This window comes from Agelaius tricolor, unplaced genomic scaffold (assembly GCF_023055355.1).
Source record: "Agelaius tricolor isolate 1412-34295 unplaced genomic scaffold, bAgeTri1.0.p SCAF_5, whole genome shotgun sequence".
Classification (NCBI taxonomy): domain Eukaryota; kingdom Metazoa; phylum Chordata; class Aves; order Passeriformes; family Icteridae; genus Agelaius; species Agelaius tricolor.
Genome location: NW_027269265.1, coordinates 48101640 through 48120780, shown reverse-complemented (window position 1 = coordinate 48120780; position 19141 = coordinate 48101640). Strand labels below are relative to the sequence as shown.

The 19141-nt window shown below is 44.2% G+C and overlaps 2 protein-coding genes across 5 annotated transcripts in view; both read left to right on the top strand.

The window, feature by feature from the left end:
* The first annotated feature begins 99 nt into the window (after positions 1-99).
* Positions 100-12207, top strand: LOC139590310 (tumor necrosis factor receptor superfamily member 26-like). The gene is made up of 8 exons (XM_071427773.1): positions 100-3021; positions 3765-3896; positions 3999-4110; positions 4697-4764; positions 5383-5487; positions 6456-6490; positions 10624-10669; positions 11477-12207. Exons 1-8 carry the CDS (start codon positions 2946-2948, stop codon positions 11770-11772), a joined length of 870 nt encoding a protein of 289 aa, XP_071283874.1. The 5' UTR covers positions 100-2945; the 3' UTR covers positions 11773-12207.
* Positions 12208-12472: 265 nt separating this feature from the next.
* The window catches only part of CARS1 (cysteinyl-tRNA synthetase 1), a 36447-nt gene continuing 29778 nt past the window's right edge, over positions 12473-19141 (top strand). For 3 of the 4 annotated variants that reach the window (XR_011679298.1, XR_011679297.1, XM_071427764.1), the window contains exons 1-2: positions 12490-12615; positions 17363-17608. Coding sequence is in view for 2 of the 4 variants with exons in the window: in XM_071427764.1 (XP_071283865.1) it covers positions 12588-12615; positions 17363-17608 (274 nt within the window). In the remaining 2 variants the exon portion in view is untranslated. Of the gene's footprint in view, positions 12616-17362; positions 17609-19141 lie in introns of all 4 variants that reach the window. The other variant, XM_071427765.1, reaches the window with a different exon arrangement.

The window sequence follows — 19141 nt, the reverse complement described above, 5'->3', positions numbered from 1 at the left end:
TATTTTTGGGTTTGTGTTTGATAGTATTTTAAAAGTAAATCACTTCCTAGAGGAAAATCTACAGGAAATTGTCTCCAAGAATGTCAGACCTGGGCCATAAGTTAGAACGGCAATAGCAGTTTGATACCACTCTGGCTGAAATTGTCAGAAATTGTCTTCTTCTTGTGGCAACTTCCACAGAAAGAGAAGTGGTTCCCTTGATCTTCCCTTTTGTACATGCAAATGCCCAAATTTATCTTGGACTAGGAAATGTTTATATCAAGGACTTGAGGATAGTGAAAAGATTGTTCCACAGAGAGAGCTGCAGCTCTCTGATAGGAACAGGCAGGGTAAGAGCCAGCATCTGGAAGCTGACATTCAGGAAACTGATCACAAATGTTAAAGGGTGAGAGTGGCTTTGTTATTAGCAAAAGTCTCCAGAAAACTGAAGCATTCTTTATCCTTGAGGAAACAACCTTGGAGAATATCTACATCATTGACACAGATTGGGTGCCTTTTTGAAGGATGTCATCCTAGTCACTCTTTCTGAGGAAGTCTGACCCATGCCACCTGTGGTGTAAAACTCAGTGAGAGGGTGTTGCCTCTGCTTTCCAGGCTGTGCAAAGTTCCCTGTGCAGCTTCAAAGTGTTTGCTCCTGTTTGGATGTAAAGCTGTGCAAACACATGCACTAATCTCCTTTGAATGCTTCAGCAAGTCAGCACATCTCTGGCCTATCAGCACAGCCTCCTCATCACTCTCATCCTGGTTTTGGAGCTTGTGTTTTGAGTTATGGATAGGAGCCTCTCCACATCAGTAGGGCTGTTTGCATCCCTTGGGTACAGCTGTATCCCACCTTTGGGAAATGGTTACCAAACAACAACAGAAAAAACCCAAACAGCCCAAGCCCCCCTGAACCAAAGAGAAGCAGTGCTGAGCAGGAAGCCTTCAGTGGGTGTAAATGTGAATGCAGGAAATTGTTAGAATTATTTCCATTTTACCAAACTATGCACCCGCAAGGATTGCACTAGGACTTGTAACTGCAGTTGAGTAAAATAAACATTGTTACCACAAGAGTAGCAGTTCAGTGAAAGAAACTATCAACAAGTTATTTCAGCATCAGCAGAGGAAGAGTTTCCAACATTTACGGCTGCTGCCGCAGAGGATTAGAAAATAATCCAGAAAGGAACAGCCTATGAATCCTTGTGCCATTAATTTTAATCCAGTTTCAACAATCTGGAGGTGGGTGTTCCTACATGCACATGGGAAATGAAAAGTATTCTTGAGGAAAAGCACGGCCAAAAACGTTATTTCTCTGGGAGGAACAACTACTGACTAGAAACGTAAGAACCCTTTAAGAACTTTAGGAAACGCAGTTATATGCACTTCGTTTGCGCAGTGTTGGGAAATTTCTCCTCACAGCCTTTCCCGCTGCTTTTTGTGATCAGGGTGGTCAGCCCTTCAGCACCTGCGGCAATTAACTGCGGTTTCTGCCGCCCAAGTAGAGGCGGGGCACAGGCGGGGCGCGCTCGGCGCTCCCTCCCGTCCCGGGAATAAGAGCGGCGGTGGTACAGGAAGGGCCCAGAGCGATGGGCGCCGTCATGGGAGCCGGACGAGCGGCGGGGCTGCTGCTGGTAAGTGCCGTGGGAGCTGGGGCTCTGTCCTACTGCTGCTGCTGGTAAGTGCCGTGGGAGCTGGGGCTCTGTCCTGCTGCTGGTGGTGAGTCCCGGCTGGGCTTCTCTGTCCCGCACCTGCCCGCCGCGAGTGGCGGCTGCCAGCCGGCCGCAGCCGGAACGCAAATCCTGGCTTTTGAGGCGGAAAAAGTCTTCCTCCAGGTCTAGTGTGAAGGAGCCTTATGGGTTTTTCTGTCCTTTTCTTCTTCAAGAGACTTTGGTAACTTTCTTGAACTTTTTGATGGTGTTTGATGTCTAGGGAAAGCTGCGGCAGCGCCGCTGCCGTGAACCCAGCGCCCTCAGGGAATGTAGCGCGTCTCTAATCTGTTACTACCGCACTCGCTGCCGCCCTTCCTTCTCTCCTCGAAGAAAAAAAAATTACAAGTCAGGAGTGAGTTCTTTAATACTCCTCGGGTTATTTAAGTGTGAAACTGGAAGTTTTCTCACCTCCCCACAGTTAGGGGGAAGATTTTCAGTCTACCGAGGAGAGAGTTTAAAGAGCGAGACCCTCTTGGTTTTGGCTTAGACGTTGCCCGCTGATGGCAATGAGTGCTGGGGGGCTCGGAGTGCCGGCCTCCTCTTCTCCTCCTCCTGCTTTTGCTCTAGAGCGTTTCCCTCCTTGTGTGAGGCTGCTGAGGATGTGACTCAGCTGCCGCGGGACCGAGCCTGCGCTCGCCTCCCTGGAAGAGCTTGGACTCACCGGGACTGAGAGGCTGCGGAGAGCCCTGCCCAGTTAGTGCGGGGTCTGCACGTTTCTTTCTCTTAAAAAAAAAAAACAAACCACATTCCCGATGCTCCTGTAATATTGCTAATGACTCGGCTTGTCTTCTGCCTAAGATTCGAGCCAGTGAGAGGTGTTGGAGGAGTCTGTGGGGCGTTTCCTCAATTTTGCGGGAGCGAGATTAGCACTGATTCTGATGACTTAAAAGGATGAGGCAAGGGAGAAACTAATCCCTTGCACACCGCAAAAACTTTGGCGTCTGCAGCTTAACTGCAGTGAGGTAGTGGAAGGAAAACAAAAGTTTATATGGAGGCAGGAACGTGTGGCAACAGTTGCCTAAAGCCCCATCAGCTGCTGCACGGTGCTGCCTTAACCCCAGCTTTGTGATGGCAATTACTGCTGTGAGCAGCACTTAGCAGAAATTAGTTTGGGTTTCCTCTGTGGCTTCCCATAAATTTCTGAATGTGTTTCCACGTCTTTACAAGTTAATCTCCCCGAGATAGTTATCGTGTCCAGGGAGGATGACTCACTCAGGAGTCTCCTGTTTGCCTCCGCTGTAGGTTGTGCTACTGACGATGCCTAGAGCCCGAGCAAACTGTGGGGAGAGAGAGTACTTCCATCAAGGTCTCTGCTGTGTATTTTGTGAAGCAGGTAAGGCTTTGAGTAGTTACAGCTGATAGCAATTGCTTCCTACATTGCATGCTGGGAAAGTGTAAGCCTGGTTGGAGCCGTGAGGACTTTTTGGTGCTGTAAAGGCTGGGCTCCATTTTGAAGTGAGAGCCCCTTATTGCATCAGGCGGGGACTGGGAGAGGTGCTTTGGCATCAAGTCAGGAAGTCTTTGCTTGTGGTTGAGGATAAAGTTTTTGAAGTTAAGTGACTTAGTTAACACAAAGAACAGGCCTAGGGGAATTCTGATATTTCTGTGTCTGTAGGCAAAGCTTCAGTATGGTTTTGCTCTCCTCTCCTTGCTTAACGTGTGCAGAGCTAACAAGTTTTGCACCAAGAAGAAACCTCTCGTTATTATCAGAAGCTTACTGGTGCGTTTACATGGGATTCACACAAAGGAGAAAAAAATGTTTATTGAAAGCAATTCTCCCTGGGCTTGCCCCTTTCCTTCAGCAATGTACCATCCACAGGCTCCCTGCCTGCTGCAGTGACTCATCCTTCCAGCAGATGCCTTGCTGGACACCTCGTTTTGCACCTCTCCCTGTCTGAGTGGCAAATTGCAAATGTGCCTCCTGACTCTCCTGTGTCCATTGGTTTGTGTGGCATTTGATTGATTTGCAAGGAAGAGTTGAACTTTTCTCAGAAATTTGTGTTGTAATGTCTAGATTTAGCCCTTTGTCTGTCAAAAGATCCCAAGATTGCTGCTGCCTGTTCTGTTCTTCTACAGGTACCTTTGTTGCTGACCACTGTAATGCTTCGCATTTGAAAGGAAAATGTGACCCTTGCAAGCAAGGAAAAGGCTTTACTGCCCATGCCAACGGCTTGGAGGAATGCTTGCCTTGCAGACAGTGCAAAGAGGGTAACAAACCTTATGGAACCTTAGCATGTTGAACTTAAAAGTAAATTGCCTTTATGGCCTGAGTATAATCTTTGCACTTGCTAACTTATATTTTATTTTTAGATCAGATAACTCTGAGACCCTGTACTCTGACACAGAATGCTGAATGCCAGTGCAAACAAGGGTATTTCTGTGATGATGAGGGCTGTGAAATGTGTCGGAGAATCAGTCAAGAGTAAGTTTGAGAAAAAGTTGCTATTTTCCTTCTAGGGGATGTTAGAGCTGTGGCCCAATCTGTGGCAATAGTTAACACTTGTTATCAGGCTGTAAATAATTGCCCTGAAGCCAAATGACATTATTCATGCATTTAAATTTTAGGTGTCAAAACAAACCTGTGATGTTGAGACCTAGAAAGATGTGGACTTGCATTTTTCATTTTTCATGTCTTCAGGTTGATATTTCCACAGAAACATACTTGAATAAACTTTCTAGCACCCAGCTTAAAATTTTAGTATGTAGAACTACCTGTTGAAGGAAGCTAACCATAGCTAACCATGCATGAATAATGCCTATCCTTTGTGGTTTGTGTTTTTTTTTTCTTTTCCCCTTCCACTTAGATGCTAACATACATGAATTTTATCTGCTTTGCTTTTATTTTATCTTGTAGTCTTGTCTTGGATTGTTTAAAGGTACACCTCTATCAAAGTTTATGCATGTTCCATTCATGGTTCTGAGCTCTGTCTGGAAAAGAATTGGGCCTGGACAGAGCTATGCACTGATCTGGAAATGTTGATACAATGTTCTGTTACCCTCCACTCCAGGCATCCAGATGGGAAAGAAATCCTGCTGAATTCCACTGATACCACAGAACTAGGCTTAACTAATCAAGGTCTGTTACACAAATCCCACTCAGCTTGGTTTGTTGGGTCTGTGGCTTCAGGCTAATAACAGCAGAGTAGTCTGTAAAACAGTGGTTTCAACTACTGTAATGTACTTAAGAGCAGTTGCATTTTAGTCTGGGAGTTATTTGCTAAAGACAAGTTATCAAAGGGGTTGATGGGACAAACCACCTTGAGTTTCACTTGGCAACATGTGTTGCCAGGATTCTTCAAGTTGTAAGGGTGACCCAGTTGAAAGTTCTGGAGAGTGTGAAGATGTTTACTGTGCCCGGAGTAGCTTCCTCTTCTGCCAGGAGTGCACACTGTCCATGCTACAGCACCCAAAGCCAGCTATCATCTTTTGCATACTTGTTTCCCCTTAAGTGTCTCTCCATAAAACCTTGTGGAAGTTGTCTTGCAGCTCTCTGCAGAGTTCCCTGATGCCTTTGGGAGCATGACGTGCAGTGCGAACAAGTGCTCACATGTTCAGGGCAATGTGTCCATGAGAGTCCCAGGACAAACTATCTGGGTTATTGTATTAGCTCTGGGCTTAGGTTTTTCCCTAGGACAGCAAGGAATATCTTTTTGGGGGACAGTTTCAGTGATAATTTTTTTTTTTTCCTTTGCAGGGAAGGAAGCTCGTGTTTGGGTTATTCCAGTGCTGCTGATGGCTGGTTTGGGTTTGCTCATAGTAGTTGTTGTTGTTCTTGTTAGAAAGCTGAAGTGTGATAAAGGTAACTGCTTGATTATTATCCGTGAAATTTGCTTTCCAGAGTTAGGCAAAGCATGCACTAGGGCTGTCCCTGGTTCTTGTATTGCCTTACAGGGGATCTGTTTAAGCTCTAATTCATTTTGCATGTGATTGAAATTAGCAAATGAGTGAAGTGAAGAGTAGTTTTGCTTGGTAAATAAAATCCTTAGTCCTTAACTATGGATTTAGGATTTAATCCTAAAGTCCTTAACTATGGGCTTTCTTATCTTGCTGATAGATGCCTCTGCTTCAAAGCAAGATTATCATAAGGTCCTTAGAAAGGACTTCTCCAATCAACTTGCCTTGTATTGGCAAAGAGGAAAAACCTGTGTGGGGGTTCAGATGCATTGGGCAAAAGTAGCAACTAATTAGATCACTAATTACCTTCACTCTTTGGTTCTGGAGATTTTTTTGGTACAAATTGGTTCCCTTTAGTCATTTGAATCTCTTAATGTGAATGTTAGGTTGATTAAGTCCTCTGTGAGTTTATTTTTTAGTGGAAACTGAGCTGTTTTCCTTGGAAACTTCTATTTCCACTATTGTTTAAGTATTTTTGCTACTAGTGTGGTTAAAATAATACTGAAAGCTATTATGAATCTTAAGTGCTAAGTTGGTTGAAATCATGTCTTACTGATTGTATTGCAGTAAAAACAATTTCTGCCTTCTGTATTGTGATAGCCTACGAAAATTCTGAGAAACAAAAGCTGGAGTAGAGGAAGTTGCAAGAGTGGCTTAAAAGTCAAACAGCATCTTGTAGTCTGCATTTTGCTAAGCAGGATTAAGGCACAGTGTGCTGTTGCTAAGGGTTGTACTGAGGTGAAATGTATGACAGGTCCAAGGAACTAAATGGCTTTTAAAAGCTTTAGCTGTGTTACAAAAGTTTCTATTGTGTATAAGTCTTGTGTGATTTCAGCCATGTTTAAGTTGCTCAGGCACTTTTTTCTTTTTCAGCTGCCTCAGCTGTTAAAGATGTAGAGGGACATCTGGTAAGTATGTGATGGACCAAGTGTTTAATCTCTAATTGCTCACAGCCTAATTGTACCTGACACACAGCCCTTAATGTTTGTCTCACTGTAGATCTCTGCTAGGATGTGTTCCTGTGATGCAACAAGTTGTGATTCATGCAAGGTCAGAAATTCATTAGCCAGTGTCTGATGCATTCAATAGCTGCTGGTGTCTCCTTGTCAATACTGGAAAATGCTTCAGAGCCTGTGCCCAGGATGCTTTGGAAGTGGGGAAAAAACTTGGACTAGCTGCAAGTTTTCACTTCAGACTGTCTCCAAGTGATACCTTGACCCAATTAATTTATTTTTGCTGCTTCCCATGTATATTTCCCAGCTGATGGCAGCTATTGTTTGGTGTTGCAGCATGATGATGTTCCAGCTCTCATTGCATTGTGACTACAAATTATCAGTTCATAAGACTTAACCACTCCTGATCCAGTAAAGTGATTGAGTCTTCCTGCCTCTGGGCTCATGTCACAAGCTACAGACCAGGACCTGACAGTCTGAATTCTTGGTCCTAAGCAGTCCCAAAAGAGGTGGAGTTCAGGGCTCAGAGCATGCCAGTCCCAAAGTGCATCCCTAAAAAGGGTTTATCCAGCTGAGGCTGGCTGCTGGCATATGTTCCAGCTTGAAGCTGGGTATACCCTGGCATCCTGTAGCCAAATGCCATTTCAGAACCTTACTGTTTGAGTCTAAAAAACTGCAAGACAAATACAAGGCTGGATGAAGTAAATACAAGCTGGCTTTACCTTCTCTAGTTAGAAGTTACATCACTACCAGCACCACAAGGCAAAAATGAGCTCAGTCTTAGTTTTACACAACAAATGTTAGTCTTGATGAGCAACTAGGAAAAATATCCAGACTGTTCTCAGTGTGTGTACAGCACTTTTTTTCTCCCTGGAGCTTCTCTTGTGAGGGCACCAATGTGTTACCCACCCAGTGTATCACTCTTGTCTAATGTTACTAATTAGACATTTTGAGTAATTAAATGCATTTTAATTATGCCAAAAATATTTGAAGACCGAAGAAAAAGAATTGAAAGAGATGTTCAAAGGCTCACCCTAAACTCTGCTCTTTTTCTTTTTTAAGGTCCATAAGTGGCTCAAATATGTGAAACACCCCAGGTTTTTTGTTGGGTTGTATCTCCCCTCACGCCCTGGCCAGATTTGCAGCACTTCATCTATTTATAGAAGCTGATGAAGAAACATGACAAAAAACCTGGTCAAAAAACGCTGTAGCATAGGAATAGCAAATATAACATGTCTTTAATTTCAATAAAATAGTTGCAGAATGATGCGGTTATGAATTGGTGCATGGTGCCACTTGTCTCTCATCTAAGAGCTGTCACAGGCAGATGCAAAGTCTGCACTTGGAGTGCTCGTGCTGCTGTAAGTTTATTTGCTAAGGAGAGTTCCACTGATGCAGTCCTGAGACTGAGTATTTTGGCACCTACACACCTTCCCTTCATACTGCTCTAATGCCCCCAACAACTGCTGATACTTGAATAGCTGATGCTGGGTTTTGAAACAAAAGTGTCAGCCATGACAGTGCTCTTTCAGTCTTTTTTTTTCCTGTTTAAGAATCATCCCGTACAAATTAGATCAACTTCTTAATGTGCTTATACCCTTAAACAGAAAGTGTTTCAGTGAGAATGATGCACAGCTACCTGTGGCATATATAGAGGGGGCTTCCTCCTCACATCCCCATTTATGCATGTTGGTCAGGGGGTGGTGTCACCTATGGGTCGCTGTTGCTGTGCAAACAGAAAGCATGCTGGCTTATGCTTACAAAGGGCTTGTACCTTAATAAACACAAGTCTCAGGGGCAGAATGGTGACTCCTCATCCTCATTTTCCACATATAAATAAATACTCCTAAAGCTTACCAGCTTTAGCACTATGTGTCATGTGAGACATGCTACTCTGCTTTGTGCTTGTACTGTTCATGCTGACCTGGTGCTGTACTCCCTGGCTATGCCTGTCTAATGAATTGACAAGGCCAGAGATGAAGGGAACCTTTCCTGCTGGCTTCCCTCCTCTCCTCACAAAAACTATGCAATGTACATGGGTGCTCACTGGCTTCTTTCAACTGACTATAGTTTGTGAACCCAGCAGGAAAGCTAATCCAGCCACAGACAGCCCAAGGTAGTGCACTGCCATGGAGCTGACAGGCTACTTGGCAATAATTCTGAGCATCAGCCTTGACACAGCAGTGGGGGCACAGCTTGGGGCCCCTGGTGCTGTTGAGTCATCTTGGGTGCAGCAAGGCAGTTTAATTCCCTCTTCTCTTAGGCAGGGTATCTACCTACCGTACCTGGAGAGGAGCAAGCAGCAATCTACATCAGTAAGAACATCAGGAAACATTTCCTGTGGTTGTTGTGGAGGCAACTTCTGTGCCTTACCCTGCAGACTGGTGGGTGCAGAACAGCCAGGGAGGTGGAGAGTCAGGCTCTGAAACCATTTTGTCACAATCTGCTAGTACAAGTGGGGGTTGTGATGGTTTGTTTTACTAATCTCAGAGTACAAAAGACACACAGCAGGGGACTCTCAGTAGTAATCAAAATAAATGCACCTTTTATTGAGTGCCCTCAGCAAATGTGATAGAAGGATTAGAAAGGTTAGATAAAGGATAGAGAGAGAGAGGGAAAAAGAAGGGGGGGGGACTAACTACCAACAGAGACAAAATCCTCATGGTCCAGCCAATAGATCCATCTTGTCATGTTGGGGAGAATCTCAAAGTCTTTGGTTAACTCAGGGGTCTTTTATAGTCTTATGTCAAGGGAACAGGTACAGGACAGTGGAGAATAAGCCTGTTGAGAACAAGTACAGACAATCCAGTTCTGAATGGGACAATTCAGTCCCAGCAGTGAGCAGGACCCATTGTTTCAGGACTGGGTCCCATGAGAAACCAGTCTTGGTCCAGCAAACACACCTACAGGCAACACATGGCAGACATCCTGTTTCAGTCAGGCCAGTGCCCCTGTGTTAGAATTTTAAGGGTCTCAGTCCTTGGGGGGGGGCTTCAATCTCCATCCTTGATGCTGGGCATGTGGCATATGAGGCATCTTCTGTGGGGGATCACCAAAGTTACCCCAGAAAGTCAGTCTTACTGTAAAGCAGGGGCATCTGGCCATGAGGTGGGGAAGTCCAGGGGCTATTGTGATGAGTGGGTACTGTGCAGCAGGCATAAGTGTAGAGAGTGAGCTGCTCCTTGTCAGGCCCTGCCCAAAGCAGTGTACCATGGTGACACAGCAAGCAGACCTGCCAACAATCACTTGACAAGCACCCACCTCAGCCAGGCCAGAACTCCAGTCAGAGTCTTCAGCATCTTGGTCCTGTCCTTGTGACGGTTGTGAGGCAAATGAGGGAAACTTCAGACTGTCTCTTACACATTTGAAGTCTAATTCTGTAAAGGCTGTTACTTTGTCAAATTATCAGCTCTCCTTTTGTGTCTCTGACATCTGGTGGCTTCAAGTATTTCCTTATTTTCCCCCAGAAGAAAATAGTGGAAAATAGTGTGGTTTCTGAGCAGGGCACTGTCCTGTGCAGGAGCTGGAAGTGCCATATGACAGCATGGTTGAGGAGGATTGCTATGTCCTCACTGGCAGCAAAACCTGTGCAGAATTCTGCTTTTCAGCAGACTGCCCTATCTAATGTTCCAAGTGGAACTCCAGCAAATTGTAAGATAAGTGCATGTGTGTGAAATGATCACTGTATTTTCTCTAGTATAGGTATCCCTTTAGTTGAGCTCGTAACTATTCCCAGAGCTTTCAGCAAAACAGAGGAAACTTTTCCTTAAAGATGTAATAGGAAGTATGGGAAGTGATAGCTTGGGGGAAAAAACCTTCAATCCCTAATTTAATTTACTCTGCCTCTTTCACCTCCCTGACAGAAGCTACTGTTTTGTGATAGCAGCGAATGTTGCCTTGGAGCCAGTAGCATGTTTGTTTCACCATGCAATTTTCTTTACTCCAGTACTTTCAGGTGTGCTCTGAAATCTGCTTCCCTTCCCCTCTTTGCTGTGTGTGATGTAAAAGCAAGCTGTCAAATAGGTAAAAAATAATAGTGAGTGAAGCACCCTGATTTGTTGGAGTAATGATCCAACTTTGTATTACAGGTACAAGAACCAAGTGAGATCATTGTTAAAGATCTCTCTCAACATGGTGAGTATTCCATAAATTGGCTGTACTTGGAATTTGGTTTTATTTCCTGTTGACTTTAGTCTATTTACAGAGTAGTATAAAGAGGCTAATGAATATTGCTTAGAGCTATAATGCTTACAGTTTATTGTAAAATATGCTGAAACGGGTTTATTGCTGCATTTGTAATCCCTGTGGTGAGCTGCTCTACTTTGGAGCATGACTTTTCTGCATGGGAGTATAGCGCAGTCATGATTTTAAGAATGGTACCAACTTTTGAAAAATGTTTTAAAATAAGTATGCATTGCAGCAGTGTACTCTGCTTTACTGAGTGAGGTGTAGGTCAGAGTGAGAGGTCTCTCAGTCAAATGTCCTGTCACGTGGAAGAGCGCATCAAACCTCCATACACCCTCCTGTAGGCAGAAAATTGTTGTGCTGGATGTCCAAGTGATGGGTTTTGCTCCTGGTGGTCTTGGTGTGGCAAACCTGTGCCAGCAGCATGGTGGAGTAGTTAAAACTTCCTCTTCAGTAGCCCTGCCAAGGGAACATGCCAGCCAGTGAAGCCTTCCTCAAAACCAGACAGTGGATGGTGTCCTGCCTTAGGAGACCACTACTGAGAATGCACCAATACCTTTAGCTACTTTCAAGACCACTTAGTAGAAAACTTATTTGTCCTGCTGCTTCTTAGGTGCCAAACCCTGCCTTGCTGCTGCTATTTGGTCTGTGCAGATATTGGCTGAAAATTAAGGGGAAAATATGTGTGTGAGCTATGGGAAAAAGCCCTGTGTTTTAAAGTCCAAGTAGATGTGTCTTGTGTGTTTCTTCTTGCAGAACTGAGAGAGACCTTTGATGTCTTTACAAAGGAAGTACCACCAGAACAGTGGGAGCAGCTTATGAGAACTCTTCTACAGGAAAATGATATTGATAAAATTATTTCTAAATTTCCTAATAATAGAGATGAACAATCGTATCAGATGCTTCTCATCTGGAAAAAGAGACTGGGAAAGAAACAATGTATTAATAATTTACTGGATGCATTGAAGCACATAGATACCAAGGCTTATTACAGCGTATTAAACACTTTAAAAAGTAATAACATTATAAGTAAAGTAGAAGCTGAAGATTAATGTTTATGAGGAACTGCAAAAATATTCCTGTGTACATATGTGTGTCTTCAGATTTGCTTAAATGAGGGTGTCAGGAACTGCTGGTAGAAATGGAGTTAGCCTCCTCAGCTCATGGGCACAGCCGGAAGGGATGTAATGCCTTTGTTATTTTCATGTTTACATGACCTTCCTACCTCTGAGTCATAAAATATTGAACACAGGTGCTGAATGCCCACTTCGGAGCCGGAAGTTGGGACATCCCTTAGTTTGTGGCAATGCGGTCCCAACCTGGGGGGCGCAGACCAGGAGGTGCCAACCTGGGGGGCACAGACCAGGAGTCCGCTGCTGTTTTTGAGTACTGTGATGCTTTAGTTTCCGAAACCATTTTGTGTTGTTCCGGAGTGCTCAGCACCGCTATGTTTGAAGCACATCAATAAAACCCTGGCTCAGACACAAGCTGGCTCTGGGACTTTGTTCTGGCGGCGGCGCCTCCATCCTTGGGGCTATTTAAGGAAAGGCGGGCGGCGGCGCTCGGAGCGGGGGCTCGGTTGGCACGGTGCCCTGGGCGGTCATTTCCCGGCCGTGCCGTGCCGTGTGGGTCCGGGCCGTGCCGTGCCGTGTGGGGCCGTGTGGGGCCGCGCCGTGCCGTGTGGGGCCGTGCCGTGCCGTGTGGGGCCGCGCCGTGCCGTGTGGGGCCGCGCGGCGCTGCCCGTTGCCCGGGTGACGCAGGGCTGCCCGTCGGAAGTAGCGTAGTGCGGGCGGGGCGAGGCTTCCGGACGCGCTGTTGCATCAGCTCGGGAGCGAGGGCAGGCGGAGGCAGCAGCAGCAGCTCCGGGATGGCAGCAGCCGCCAGCGCCGAGCACGGTAGGTTGGCGAGCGGCGCCGCGGGCCCCCGGCGGGGCCGGGCCGAGGGGCGGCCGGCGTTGTCACGGCTCGGCGGGGCCCGGGGTCGCGGCGCCGCTGCTGTCACGGCGGGGTCGCGTCCCCCGCGGGGGCCGCGCTGCCCCGAGCCCCGCGCTGGGGGCGCGTCCCGCGGGATGCGGCTCGCCTGTGCCCGCCGCGGGTGTAAGGTTGGTGCTGGCGTTCGCGATTTGTGGGGACAGTTCGGAGCTCCTCGTCACCGCCGTCCGGGGGCAGCTGTGCCCGGCTCGGTGCGCTCGGTCCGTGCGCCCTCAGAGCGCCGTCAGCGCTCTCACCTGTCTCCGTGCCTCCCGCACTGCCTTCCCGAGCCATAGAGGTTCTCCCCTGAACTCACGCCTGAACTTTTGGACTTTTACGGACATTTTTTGTGGTCGTGTTGTAATGATGGGTTGGACTCTTCGCTTCCATATGGAAGGAGGGCTGGGGTAGTACTATAATTTTTGGCACTACTGTAGCAAATGGAAACTTGGCATACCAGTCATGCAAGTATGAAATACCATTATGGTATGTAAAGGGTTGGAAATTTCTGTCATTCCAGTTGAGGATCTGTAAATACAGATATTTTTGCCCCTTTTTCTTTAATAAAGCAACAAAGTAACCGAAAGTTACTTTGATCTTTATTCAACTCATGTAATATTCCCACTAAAGTGCAACATTTCTTGTCATCAAGGGATCAGCTTTTTCAGAAGTCTTTTCAGTGTCTTAGGGGGAAAAAACCCAAGAAAGGCTCAGTTCAGGTGTGCTTTGAGAAACTCTTTAGTTCCTATTTGTTAGGGTGGGGTTTTTTTAAACTGAATCTGCAATTGTTATATTTAGTTTCAGTTCAGGAAAAGTGGAAGTGAAACTTTCATGGCTCAAAAGACTAGGATTGACAAGCTCTTCCTTGGTGTGGGATACTCCAGTCTTAAAAATCCCTGCTCATCTAAAAGCCTCTCGCTCCTTGTGTGTGAGACTTGATAAGTCCTTTGTTTTTCTGTCTCTGTGCATGCTGTGTCTGGCATTAGCTGGAATCACTGCATTGGTTTGCTTCTTGTGAGATGCTAATGGGAAAGGAGAATTCATCTTGTCAGAGCAGATGGTTGGAATTCTTTTCAAAGGTAGCAGAGTGGCCGACAAGGATGACAAATGGCCAGTTTGGAGCTGTGTTAATAATGTTACATTTGTCTTTGGTGGGTTGTCTTAAATTTGTGAAAGCCAAGTTGGATGGGAAGTTACATTTGAAAATGTTCAGAAACGGGTAAGATTTCTTTTTGGAGAATGCCTCTGCAGAATTCCCAGAACATTTACATCATCATCTAATTATGACTGACAAGGTTAGCAGGTTCAGGGAAGCCCAGGAAATGTGAGTTTTCCCTGAAGTAACTCCCTGGTTTTGTGTCAGTTAGCTTACTGCCTTCGTTATGACTTTGCTGTATTTACTTTGCCATCCAACACCTTCAAGGAGCAGACAGAGGTTTTCATTCTCAAGTTAATAGAAGTGAAAATTTTCAATGAAATTTGATATTGTGGGGATTATGTGTCTTGTTTAAACCTCAAAAGTTATTTTATGTGCAGATAAAATGTGGAAGCTGTCCTGTGCCTTTGAGTCTGTGTGTTGCTGCAGTCTCTCAGACAAATTCCCAGTGTCCTTTAAAAGTCTCTGAAGCACTCCATGCATGGAAAGAGGAATGTGTGACAATTATATCACCCAAAGGGATTGAACATCAGTGCTTATGGTGTGAGAACTGTATTAATTGATGTCTGCAGTGGAATTTTTTTTGAAAGATCTGTCTACTGGATGACATTAATTCTTCTGATTTTTCAAGGTTATTTTGTTACCTCTCCAATACTCGTGCCCAGTGCTTGTTTCCTCTTGTGTGATACGATATCTATGGATCATTCTGTTCACATGAGTTAAAATTCAGTGTTATGCAACAGCTCTGTAGTACTCTCGTGTTTCTGCTGTCAAGGAGACACTTCCTGATGCAATTGAGTAGTAACAACTGCATCTGTTCTGTTTTGGGGATGGAAAAAAATTGCAGTTAGAGAGAAGGGCAATTCCTTAGCCTGTTTTCCTAAAGCAGCAAGGAAAACAGGTCAGATGTACATATATCCATTGGGCCTCCTCCCTCAGTGCTTTTTGAATCCATTGATTGGTATTAATTAATCAATCAATTTGACAGTGGGCAGCTGCCTCTTGCATAGCATTGGCAGACTTAGCAGTGATGGGCTGGAGTTGTGCAGGAGAATGGGAAAATAGGATACAGCACTTAGGAGGTACCAGGAAATATTTCAGTGGGAGTGTTTAATGAATTGAAGGAATTGCAAGATAGGGGGGAACTGAGGATGCAGAATGGAAATCACAGAAAACCAGGTTCTGTAGATATACTGTTCTTCTTTTAGCCATGATATCAATTAAACCAGAACAGACTTTTACATAGACAGCTGTCACTGATTCCTTTTGCTTGAAACAAGTGATCCACTGCTACACTGCCTTCCAAGGCACTGTTATCACAGTCATCTGCTCAGCACAGCCTGTGAAACTGATGGGGGACCTGGGAATGGGACACTGAGCCTGCCAAACATTTTAAGTTGAAGTATTAATGTCTGTGCCAAGACTGATAAAAAAAAATTCAGTTGTTAAGCTTATCAGTGCTGAGCTGGTCCTGACATTCACAGGCAGTGTTTGCCACCTCTCCTTGCCAAAATTAGCTTGTATGAGTGCTGTCATATTTGTTGTATTTGTGTGTAAGTTTGGGCAAGTTCCCTTTTAGATTGGTTTACAGATGTGGTTGGAAAGCACTTACATTGTTTCAGATACACTGACTTGCTTCCCATTAGCAGCCTGATGTGTGAATAATGGTCATAATAACCATAATAATACTTTGCAAATTGAGTGTTGCTTTTCCTTGCAAAAGATCTTTTCTTTGAGATATAGTTTCATTTCTACCTAGATCATTCTTGTAATGCCTTCTTTTTGCCTTCTCCCTCGTATCTTTCATGTATACAAAATTCATGTTCAAGTCTTAGGTTTCCACTGTTAATGAACAGAACTGTTACAAACAATTTAATGTGTACAAACATGTGAAGTTTTTGTGTTGATAAACATCAGTAAATATTTAGGAGCATGAAAAGATTATAGTAAATTAACTGTGTGAGCCAAAGCTGAATCCTATTCAGCTGGGTAAGGCAAGCCTATAAGATGGAGTTATGAGCCATTATTTCCTTAGTATTCCTTATTTGTACTGAGCAATTACATGGCTAGGCCTTGAGAAGGATTTCTACTTTACATGGATCTGTCTTCTTTTGTTCATAGATATTTAATATCTTTTGTGAATTTTTATTATTTTAATTTTTTTTAAAGTCATTGGCCTTTTTTATTAGTTCTCCCAAGGTGTCCCTATATCTCATTTATACCCCAAAGAGTTGAATAAAAACATGCTTGATATCTAGCTGCCACTTCCCTGTCATCCTGAGTTGCTGTTGGATATTTTAATAATTGATTTCTGTTGAGAAAATGGTTCATAAAGTTTTAACTGATGAAAAACTTTGTGCCATCCCTCCCATCCTCTCCTAGCCATCACTTTCCCATCTGCCTTTCCAGGAGCTGTGTTCTGTGAGCACCTCCATGCTTTGGGAACTCCTTGTGCAGGAGATATTCCTGCCAGTGTGAGAGGTGACACTTGTGGCTGTGGTCTGTGTTGGGCTTTGGGAGCAGGGACAGGTGCTCTCCTGCTGCCTCTCTCACTTTCCTGCACGTGACCTTGGCTTGAATTACCTTGCTGGCTGACTACCTGGACAGGATATTGCCTTCATGTTTGTACAGTGCTTTGAACACAAACAGAGCTGCAAACATTGAATCACTGTTGGAAAATGTGAATGCTGGGTTTGCCTAATGGCAGTGCTAGCATAACCTCAGAGTGATTTGTGCCCCCTGGCTTGCACAGGGCTTGCTTTTCCAGTGAGCATCCCCACCAGCACACAGAGCTTTCCTCTGTGTCCCTGCATTTGTCCAGAGGAGACATAACTGAACCTGCTTTGCCTATATACCAAAGAAATCACAGAATTAAAAAATTGTGAGAGAGAGCTATGATCTGGTATCCTTTCTGCTCGTTTGTGTAGGTTTTACTCATTTTAAATATTATTCATGTACCTGAGGAGAGAAGGGGTCATGGGAGAAGTATGGGAATACACAGCAGCAGCTGAAGTTCTGAGTTTCTAGAGCAAGTAGGAGGAACTGAGCATTGTGCTGGGAGCCTGTGTGCAGGCAACACCCCTGCAAAGATGTAACTGCATGCTCAAGTTCAGTGGACATATTCACAGCCTTTCCACAGTGCATAAAATGAATCATATTTAAATATTGACAGGATGAGTGTTTTAGCAGCATGGAAAAGAGTGACTGATAAGGTTTGCTCACTGTGAAGGATTTTCTCCAATTATGGTAGATTATATTCTTTATGAAAAAGACCTGTGTTCTTGTCCTTATCACTCTTTGAAAGATGTCCTCACAAACTTAGGGCAGCATGAACATAATCCTGTTAACAGGAAATACATAGTTATTTGGTAGCTTGTATTAAATCTAATTTTCTCAAATTTCTTACCAGTTGCCAGAGCTAATTTGCAGGGGGAGATATGTGTTATAAGGATATATTTTGGTCATGGGATCTCCTTCTTTTAATGCTTACCAAATGTCCTGTGCCTCTCTTTACAGCTTCCAGCTACAGTTTTATTCTGAGCATTAGTGAAGAGGAAGCCAGGGTGAAGGCTCTGAACGAGTACCTGAGCACTCGTAGTTATATCCAGGGGTTCACATTTTCACATGCAGATGTGGAGGTGTTCAGAAAGTTTTCGGGGCCACCTGTGGACCAGTATATCCATGTTGTCCGGTGGTACAGACACATAGAAGCAATCTATGATGGCAGCAGTGACAAAAATGAGCCTTGTAAACTTCAAACAAGTGAGTAATATGAAACTGGTGGGCAGGTTGTAGACTAGCTGACATTGTATTGGTTGTTATTGCGAGAAGTTCCCTTTCATACTCTCTTGCACGCCTTAAGAGTTACAGTTTCAATTTGTATTCAAAGTCATAACATTGTTCTTGCATACAGTTACTCTGCAATTGATAGATCCTGACCTATTTGGATGTAAAAGCTGTTACCTTTTTTTTTTTTTAAAGTTCCTCAGTGTACAGAATTTGATTATGTGTATTTTCTTTAAAAAGCTGGCTATCTTCTGGTTTGTAAAAGAATGCGTGGGTTTGGGCTTTTTCCTGGAAATACCAAGATTTGCCCAGTCTACTTTTTTCCTTGCAAGATTAACCAAATAGTTGTTGTATAATATACAAATCCACAATAAAATAAACTGAATCCTTCCTCTTCTAATTGCTATTAACACTGAGCTTCACAAAGAATGTCTGGGGTTCTTTTTTAACCTTGGTAATTTAGGCATGCTGATGATTTGAGGAAGTATTAACTGGTTAATCTAGGTCATTGTGTAAGCATGGGCAGGCATTTTTGGGAGCTGCATCACTCTCCTGAGTTGTTTCCCAATGAGCTAGTCTAATTTAATTGCCTTATAGTGAGATCCTTGCTCAGGGAGTCATGAAATAATGAAAAATAACAACGCAGAGCTGTTGTATAGTTCTTGCAATACCTACAAATGAATGCATGTCTGTCATTCTTGCTGATGGTTGTTTACTAGTATTGCTCCAATGCCATCTTCTCACAACCTCTCCCCATTTGTGTTCTAAAAGACCAGCAGTTAAAATCAGACTGCTGTGAGTAAATTCAGTGTGTTGTGTGTGCCTGCAAGTGTTTGTGCTGGTTATTATTTCCTTGCAGCAGAGAAGGGATCTCAGCTGCACCCCTGGCTCTGATGGCAGATCTGTCCACTAACTGCAGATTGTCTGTAGACTTCCATGGATCAGGGTGGAGCAGAAACAGAAAAGGTTTCCATTTTCCTGACCATGAAATCTTTACTGTTTAATCTCTCTTTCTGAAGGGTTATATCTTCATGATGTGTTTCAGGAATCCTGGAATGGTGTTCTGCAGTGTTCACCATGAAAATAACACACAAATCTGCCATGCTTCTTAGACCATGAATACTTCATTGTTGTTTTTTTTGGTGTGGCTGAAAACTCCATGGTGGATTAGAGCAAATGAACTTTAGTTCCACCAGAGGAAAGGCTTTAGGCTGGCAGAGGTGCATTTGACCAAACTAACTAATATTTTACCAACCTTTTACTTTGCCCTTGGCATCTGTATAGTGGGTAAAATGTGACACCTAACTCACAAGCTGAGAAATGTGGGGTGCAGTATCTGGGTTTTTCCTTATGTTCATGTGGTTGTAACTGAAGAAAGCTTTACAGATTTATCTTTTATTAGGCTTACCCACACAGGCTTCTTTCCCTGAGGGAAGCGTTGGCCACAATTAAGCATGCCAGAGTAATCTTTGTAAATCAAAGAGTAAACAAATCCATACCTTGGTGTAT